Raw genomic sequence first — 9188 nt, forward strand, 5'->3', positions numbered from 1 at the left:
CACTGGAACCACTTAGAAGCTTATAAATAAAACATTGGTTGGGCTTTTTTCTAAGACTTTGATGAACGAATGAACAAAATGAATATAAGAGCAAAATACAAAAGAATATAAGCAGCAGAAAAGTTGTTTCCTCTCATTACAGCAAACTGTGCTTGACACACACGTGGGTGGGGTGGGGTGGAGATGTGTGAGCAGAGTGACACCTAGATAATTCACTGAATGTGGAGTTTCAAAAACCATGCATTTAATAGTAACCTGAAACTAGATTAAAACCCCGGAATTTTGTTTTAGATCAATTTATCTCTAAAAAGGACAAAGGCAATTGCTTAGGCTACCACAGGGTAACAGAAACAATTCCTGAGAGCACCTAAACTATCTCTGCTTTAATTCTGTGCTCATGAAAAAAACTCTTTATCTATAATTTGATCTCGTAAGTGGACCTGCTGACCAAAACAGAGTGTCCTAGAGAGATGAACCATTCTAATTCAGGAGCCAGGCAGACGTCTCAGTGTAATGTGATTACGTGGAATTTTTGTGTGTTAGTCAATATCCTGGGAGTTGGGTTAGCCTGAATCAGAGGCTAATCAACTCTGAGCGAAATGGCATGATTAAGTTTCTGGGACTGCAATGCTGAAGAACTCGCTGTGAGGACTCCAGCAAAGTACCGCCACTCCACGAGGATCTGTTTAAGGAGCCTCTCCCTTGGACATCTTTAAAAACTGTAACATACGTGAGCTTAGAGGTAATTTAACTCAATTCTTTTATTTTACAGAAAAGGAGACTGAATCCCAGAATCTAAATGACAGTACTGAATAACTAGAGGCAACAGAATTAGAAAATTGTTTAAGAGACTCTGAATGGTGACCACACAATATAAAGATGATTTATTATAGAACTGTACACTTGAGACCTATATTTTATTAACTAATGTTACCCCAATAAATTCAATAAAAATTAAAAAAAATAGAGAGAGAGAGAAAATGGTTTCCCTTCTACTATCCTACTTTGCTTTTATCAGGAAAGGCAAAATCTAACAAAAAATTAGTCTGTGGAAGGCAGATGTGTCCTGGTAACTGACAGGAGGCTATGTGAGCCAAGTGCATCAGTAAAAGTGAGAAGGATGAGGGTGTCTACTGAGTACTACTATGTGCTTACCATTGGGGGAAAAAAAAAAAGACTTGACTCATATTGCTCATTTAATCCCCCCAACAACCCTCTGAAGTTGCTAATATTATTCCTCGTTTATAATGAGGAATCGGAGCCTAGAAGAAATAACTTGCGCAAGCTACCAAGAAGCAGATCTGAAATTCAAACACCAGCCTATTTGACCTCCAAGCCCACAGCTTTAATGTTCTTCCTACGAGAGTTAGACCTGATAAATTCCTCTATAAATACCAAAGAAGTGTCAGAGCCGAGGAACTTCAACTAGAATATGATTGTTTTTTCTTTTATATCTTCTGTAAGGTATGAACTCACATTTTAAACTCTGAGTACTGAAAATTGCCAAAACATTTCAGCCTGGAATGTATCAGTGCATAATTCCTTAATGCCTGTGAGCACTATGACAATAACCTGAATTATAATTGCAGATTTCTAGTCTTATACGAAAAAATGGCAGCCTGAAACAAAAAAATGCTAGAGGATGGGTTAGTTTCTTAAGTGAAATATTTTGCTTTGAATTTTCCCATTAAAATATCTAAACTCTGAAGTGGGTATGGGAAAATCAGAAACTCAAAAATTGTATTGCAAGGGATTCTCCTTTTCCTACCCTTCAAACTCTCTTTTCTCAAGAAGACTAAACTGCAACGTCAAAATGAGGAAGAAGGATGGTTAATATCTAAATAAATCTCAGGAGAAGTGTCACCTGAGGCAGGGAGTCAGACAGCTGCCAAAAAGCAAGAGTAGTAGTTTTTTTGGTACACATACTAATACTAAATCAAATGCTAATTCAAACTATGATTTAAGGGAAATGATTTAAGGGACTTTGTCAAACTCTTTTGACCAATGAGTTAGAAAAATTTTAATTTATTGTTTTCTTTAGTTGATGGTCTTATTAGCAACTTAAGCTACTAAAATGCATTAATTCAAGGCACTTAACCAAGAGATTGCCTGCATGAGGTTTCAGCAGAAGTAAAAAATTGGGGGCTCAAATCTCAAATCGAATTCACAGAGGTGTTTGTAGCTGGATCGTACAGGATTTTATTTTAATGTGTGAGCCAACATTTTCAAGAGATTTTTTTAAAATGACATTTAAAACATCCAAATTTTGAGTTTCTCTTGAAAAAAACAAACAAACAGATTTGTCAGTGACAGGTTCATATTCCCACATGGTCACCATCGGCTGAAGCTGTGTGTCAGCTGTGCCATTGGAGTGGTAAGGTCTCTGATCCACACTTCCCGGCTCTCACCTCACTCCTATGCTTCTCTTCCCCATGCCTGGAACCACCTGAGTTTGTGATGCCTACTTTAGAGGAATCAGATAAGGAAAGTCAGAAATTAAAGAAAAAAAAAGAAACAACAACAAATGAAGAGAACGTGGGGAAAATGTCAACGTACTAGACAGCAAAAAGCAGTGATTCTCAATATCATACGCCATAGTATTCTGGGGCCCTAGAGATCAAGAGGCTTGTGACAGAAAAATTTTAAAGTGACATAAATCCTTTAGCATAAATATTGCCCAAATGAAGCACTTTTTGTACTCTGGCCAAGGTTAAATTCTAGGTGGATATTTCAAAAGGATTTTTTTTTGTCTGATGTCAACTACAAAACAACTCTTCAAATTCTTCCGCCATTTCTGATATGTATGCTGAGTTTACCCAGGAGAAAAAAGATGATGCAGCTTTCTTGGTTTGTCTTTCTAACACCTCAATATATTCTTTCCAATAATTAGACTCTCCTCTTTCTCTATCATTAAGCATAGCTCATCTCATGCTCAAAAGTGAAAACAAAATACCTGACCAGGATCAGAAATATGGTCATGATATATGAAATAATGAAATATGGTTTTCTCCAAAAGCACAAGTTATTCCTTCTGCTCCTTTAACCCAGCTGGTTTTCAAGTCTGACTTTTGCCCACCAGGTGGCGAGATAGCAAATTCAAGATTTTATTTCAATTAGCACTTTAAAAGGTAGATTTTCTAAGATTCTTAAAAAATAACTTTCAGCCCCACCCTACCCTTCTGCTTCTTCAAGCTCAATTCACCTCTCCCTAATATACAATAGCACTTCTTCTGTAAGCCAGTTATCTTGTATTTTATAAACGGGAGGCAAAGGAAAACTGCCAAGGACTCTGCTCAAGGTCACAGAAGAAAAGGCAAAATAAGGATCCTGGAACTTCCTAAGACTTGGCCCAGGGTTTGGGAGTCAGGAAATAGTGACCTTTGCACGTCATTTCTGGTGTGCCAAAATTATTTGCAGCAGAATATTATAAAGGGTATAAATTTAAAAGGAGGAAGTAAGGGGAGCCAAGGCATACATGTTCCATGGGGAAAGGAAACAAAGTTCTCTGGTTTCCAAGGAGGATGTAGAGACCTGGGTCCAATGTGGTTCAGGGAGAACGTGGGAGAGAGAAAGAAAAGGGGTAGAAGGTACAGCAATGGCAGGAGGAAAGGGAGCAGAGAATAAACATGCAAAATGAGGGGAGGGGTCTCTGTATTAAGCAGGTAACCATGTAAAGACTCAGACATGTGCGTGTAAGAGAAAACGTTTCCTAACCCCAAACCAGACAGACACCATATCCCCAAGTGAGGACACAGAGGTGTGAAGAAGATCCATAAGACACAGGAGAGAATGTGCAGTTATACATCCTTCCTCCTTCCTCACATGAAAGGGTCTCACACACATGTGAGAAGAAATGTGTGTGTATCCAAGAGGCGGTCCAGCACAGTGGTTAAGAGCACAGACTCTGGAACCAGACTAGCCTGACTGTCTGGGTATGAATCCAAATCCTACTGTAGCTCAGTAGCTGGGTGATCTTGAACAAGTTACTTAACCTCTCTGTGCCTGCTTTCTCTTCTGTAAAATGATAATGTTAAAAATTAAATTTAGCCCTGGCCGGTGTGGCTCAGTTGGCTGTAGTATTGTCCCATACACCAAAAGGTTGTGGGTTTGATTCCTGGCAAGGGCAGATATCTGGGTTGCGGGTTCAGTTCATGTTTCTCTCTCACATCTATGTTTCTGTTTATCTCTTTCTCTCTCTCTCCTTCTCTCCCTCTCTTTAAAATCAATGAAAATGTCCTCGGGTGAGGATCGAAAAAAATAAAAAATAAATGTATTAAATAAAACATTGAGAATAGGGCTACCAAAACTAAATAAAATAAATAATTCATACAAAGGAGTGCATAGAAGAAATTTACATGCTCAAACTCTGAAATAGTTACAGTACTAGTATAAAAACAAAGCACATTCTCCTAGCTACATTTATGTATTCTTGACTTTCTTAATGTTAGATTACTAGATGGTGAACAATCACTGATCTAGAAGGAAAGAGAACTCGGTGGCAAGACAGATGGAAAAGAGGGGCGTTGGTCAGAGTTTGTGGAACACGTGCTACTTGAGAAGTCACAGACGAGCCCTGACCTGACTCTGGATGCCAAGCCCAGAGGCCGGGTGACTGTGGTGCCTGGAGGTGAGGGAGGCGGTGGGCAGGGTTAGAGACACTGCAGTATGTTAGGTCTGACTGGTGTCCTCCGCTGCCAATGAAGTGTGAGAGCACTGAAGGGTAACCAAGCTGCCTCCTTGCCTCATCTATTATCTTTCTACTTATATCACCTCTTATCTTCTGGTTTCTGATCCAGGGGCCACTGAAACTAACCTCTCTGAAATGTCCACAGCCAAGGGCCTCATCCACCTAACGTGCTGATCCGTCTGCAGTATCTGAGACCACTGACAAGCCTGGGTTTCCCCCTTGGCTTCCACTCAGGGCTCCTCGTACCTTCCTAGTTACAACATCTCAGCTTCTTCACAATTCTTACCAATTCTCTTCAATTCTATTGCAGAAATATCTTTTAAGCTAGACCAGGGGTGGGCAAACTTTTTGACTCGAGGGCCACAATGGGTTCTTAAACTGGACCGGAGGGCCGGAACAAAAGCATGGATGGAGTGTTTGTGTGAACTAATATAAATTCAAAGTAAACATCATTACATAAAAGGGTACGGTCTTTTTTTTTTTAGTTTTATTCATTTCAAACGGGCCGTAGTTTGCCCACGGCTGAGCTAGACCCTTCATGTTCATTGCTACTGCCTTAGTTCAGGCCTCTGTTCTCTCCTCTGGGTTTCTGACACTGTCTTCCTGCTGGTCTCCTGCCCCCATCTGTATACATCCATCCACTCTCCATGCTGCTAGAGTTACCTTCCCCAGAACAAATACTTGACCATGTCATTCTCTTCCTTATAAACCTCCACTGATGGACTTCCCACTCTCAATAATATTCAAATGTGACACATTAAGTTTCCTCATTATCTTGCTCAACTTTCCTCTTTAGTTTCATCCTCTCTTCTCTACTCTACCCATTCTAATCCACCCTGAACTTCTCCCTGTTCCTTGAATACACTATATCCTAGGATGCTGTGCCTGAATCTTTTCCATCTGCAAAAGTCCTTTTCTTCCTCTAAGAAGAAAGTCACTCCTAAGGAAGTCCTCCTCAGCTTCCCTAAGCAGAGTTCATTCTCTGAGTGACCACAGTGCTGTGATCAAGCATCAAATCTAATGCATCCATCCCACTTGTAATTTACCTGCTAACTGTCTGATTTCCACCGACTCCTGAATACCTCAAAGACAGAGATAATTGTTTTATTAGTTTTTAAAAACTCCCAGGCCCAGCACAATACCTTGCCCATGGCATGGTTGCCTCTCAAATTATGTTGGTTGAATCAAACATAACCCTTTCATAAACAGGGAGAAAAGAATCTAAGGCTGTACATAAGGGGGGCATACAGGCCTTCTGCTCACCGCTGAATGTCCTTGTTCTTCCACAAGGAGGCAGATTGCGCCTTGGGCACTCTTTCAATGAAATTCACCAGCTCTTCCATGAGAAGCCTGAGTTTAATCAAACAAAAAAAGTGATGAAAATTCATAGAAGAACTAGGGAAACACCGCACTCTAACACAGAATCCAATAGAAATGGGCTTGTCTGCCTTCTCCCTCCCCAATTATTTTTCCCTCTGTTGCATATGAATGTGGGCACCATTTTACATAAAGTTGAATACAAATCTAGCCTCCTATTGAATTTCCAAGTTAAAAATTTGGAATATGAATGATATAGTTCACCTTTAAAACAAGCCTGGCATGTTTTCATCTCCAAACACTGAAATAGATAGGCATCTGGTTTAATTCTCACTCTAAGATCGCTGCCTTTATGTAACTAAAAATGCAAACGGAGAAAAAGTTAAATGATTGTAAAGTACTTGCTATTGGTGGCAGCAGGGGTCGGGTAGGATTTTTAAATATATTTTTTTTATTGATTTTTTTTTTTTACAGAGAGGAAGGGAGAGGGAGAGAGAGCTAGAAACATCGATGAGAGAGAAACATCGACCAGCTGCCTCCTGCACACCTCCCACTGGGGATGTGCTCGCAACCAAGGTACATGCCCTTGACCGGAATCGAACCTGGGACCCCTCAGTCCACAGGCCGACGCTCTATCCACTGAGCCAAACCGGTTTGGCGGGTAGGATTTTTAAAATGATATTAAATGGCCTGGCCAGGAGGCTCAGTGGTTGAGCTTTGACCTATGAATCAGGAGACTACGGTTTGATTCCCGGATTGCGGGCTCGATCCCCAGTGTTGGGGCATGTAGGAGGCAGCCTATTGCTGATTTTCTCTCATCATGGATGTTGTTATCTCTCTCCCTTCCTCTCTAAAATCAATAAAAATATATTTAAAATAGATAAATAAAAGAAAATAAAATGATATTAAATGACCAATTTAAACTGGTAAAGTTTTTCTTCATGTGTGTCTTAGGGATTAATAACATTCCATATGGAATATTCTAAAGCACGGGTGGGGAATGTCTAGCCCTCAGGCCATATAAGGCCTGAGAAATCATTTGGTCTGGCCCTGCCAAGGCATATGGGTGAGCTAATGAAATGTTTGACCAAGTACAGCAGGCTAATTTTTAAATTGATCATTTGTATGGCCCCTCAAATGATGCTGTAAATATGCAAATGGCCCTTGGCAGAAAAAAGGTTCCCCACCCCTGCTCTAAAGACTGATCCTAAAGACCTAACTCAAGGACCTACAAAAGGCAGGCTATGCACATCGAGAGATGGATTACCACAGAACCACAGCGGAGCGGATGTAAGAAATAACCCACTTGATGGGATCAATGGTCCGCATGCTCTGAGGGGTTCATGCACAGAGAACTGTCAGAATCCTGGATAACTCCAGGAAGACCAATAAGCTGGAAGCAGGTTTTCAACAGCATGAGACCCCTTGCATAACCCAGGAGAGAGGATCCACATTGACTCCAATCCGCTCCCAATCAACCACAAATGTATCCGCATTTGAATGCTGAGCATCTTCATTTCCTTTCCATTTATTTATTTATTCCTAATACCACCCCTCCTTTCAACTTGAAGGAGCAGTATGAGTCCCAGCATCTAAGATCTGGGACCAGGCTCATTACCATTCTGGTTACAGCTTTCAGGAGAACTGCTCTAACTTTTTCAGACTGGAGTCCAATGTTTTCACCTCATCCTCCCACTGAACTGATCCATCACCTCCCATGTCTTATGGTCCTATAATGTCTCTTCCTCAGATCCCTTACATTTTCCTATACACACTGCAGGAAATGTGATTTAACACAAAAATAAGGACATATTGTTTTATTTCCAGTAACTCCATCTTGTTGGACTCTGCAAGACACTAGAACCCATACTTTTGGTCTTGATAGTTTCATCTTATACCACACTTACTAGTTTGCTTCAACGCAATTCTTTTCCCTGGAGTAACTTTCTTCTCACTAACTGATGCTATGGTTACTTGCAGCAACCGTGAAGGCTCGGGAGGGGCAGAGAAAGAGACAGCAGGGCGTTCTGAGTCAAAGGAGGCCTGAGGTTTTACTCCTTGGAGTTCGGCGTTTCAGTCTCCTAACAGTCCAGACAACTTACCCATCTAGTGACTTATCCTGTTTTCTACACGCTGTCTGCATTTAGTTCGAACTAATCCATAAAAGGGGGGACATTTTGAAAGCAAAGTAATAAAATTTCTTTTCTTAAATATGCTGTTCCTTTCCCCTGAATCTCTTCGCAGTGTATATTTGTGGCATCTTATTAAACGTTACCTCTCCTGATTAGCATCTGCACAGAGGAGCTGTCTCAGGAACTCCTTCTTCCAGTTTTGATTCAAAAAAAAAAAAAAAAGATAGTGAAGACTACTGGCAGCATCAGTCTCTGGGAGAGTCCAGTGACCATCTGTTTTATCTAGAGAGCTGTCTATTCATGCCTGTCCTCCGGGTTGGCTGCTCGGGAGGAAATAACGATCACTCCTGGCACAGCACTCTATTAAGCAGTCACCAGTGAAGGAAGGAGCTCTGGGCCTCATGCTCACGGGGTAGAGCAGTGTCTCACCTGCCGATCTGCACGGTGGGCTCGGTGGCGTACACCGTGCCTGTGAACCCGGTGTGCTCGGTGATGTAGGGCAGTGCCATCATGCAGTGGTAGTTAGAGATGAGGATCACATCTACCGTAGACAGATCTATTAGCTCTGTCTGAAAAGAAAGGAGAGGGATGATGCATATCTGTTCCAAGCCCATAGATCAACGTGCTGCGACTGAAAGAGGATGCTGTCAGAATGCAGAGTAGTTTGGGTGCTACGGAATGATGATGGTCTTCCTGCGACACTTCTGTTCTCACGTTAGGATGTTTCCTGATATTGACGTTGGGTAGCAGGACAGGAGGGCTAACACCGAGAACGCAGCCTGGACACTAGCAGCGCCCGGATGCACTAAAGCGAGTTCCGAGTCACCCCTATGGGGATAAATGCTGCCTGGCAGGTGAGACCAGGGAACACGACGCAGAGACAGCACAATATACCCTGTGCGGGGAACTAGAATGCAACGCGGCCCCGCCACGGATTGCGGGAACAGAGGGAGCAGCACAGAGAAACCAGCTCCTCCAAAGTCAAACGTGGGAACCGATTTTCTTTTTTTTTTTTTATTTCAGAGAGGAAGGGAGAGGGAGAGATAGAAACA

At 41.7% G+C, this 9188-nt stretch overlaps 1 protein-coding gene across 1 annotated transcript in view; it reads right to left on the reverse strand.

Moving 5' to 3' along the window:
* INTS9 (integrator complex subunit 9) overlaps nucleotides 1-9188 on the reverse strand; it is a 116528-nt gene that overhangs the window by 48522 nt on the left and 58818 nt on the right. Inside the window, exons 5-6 of the mRNA XM_005874612.2 lie at nucleotides 8566-8705; nucleotides 5951-6037 (exon numbers count right to left, since the gene is read on the reverse strand). Of these exons, the coding sequence (XP_005874674.1) occupies nucleotides 5951-6037; nucleotides 8566-8705 (227 nt within the window). The remainder of the gene's footprint in view (nucleotides 1-5950; nucleotides 6038-8565; nucleotides 8706-9188) is intronic.

This window comes from Myotis brandtii, unplaced genomic scaffold (genome assembly GCF_000412655.1).
Source record: "Myotis brandtii unplaced genomic scaffold, ASM41265v1 scaffold447, whole genome shotgun sequence".
NCBI classification, from domain to species: domain Eukaryota; kingdom Metazoa; phylum Chordata; class Mammalia; order Chiroptera; family Vespertilionidae; genus Myotis; species Myotis brandtii.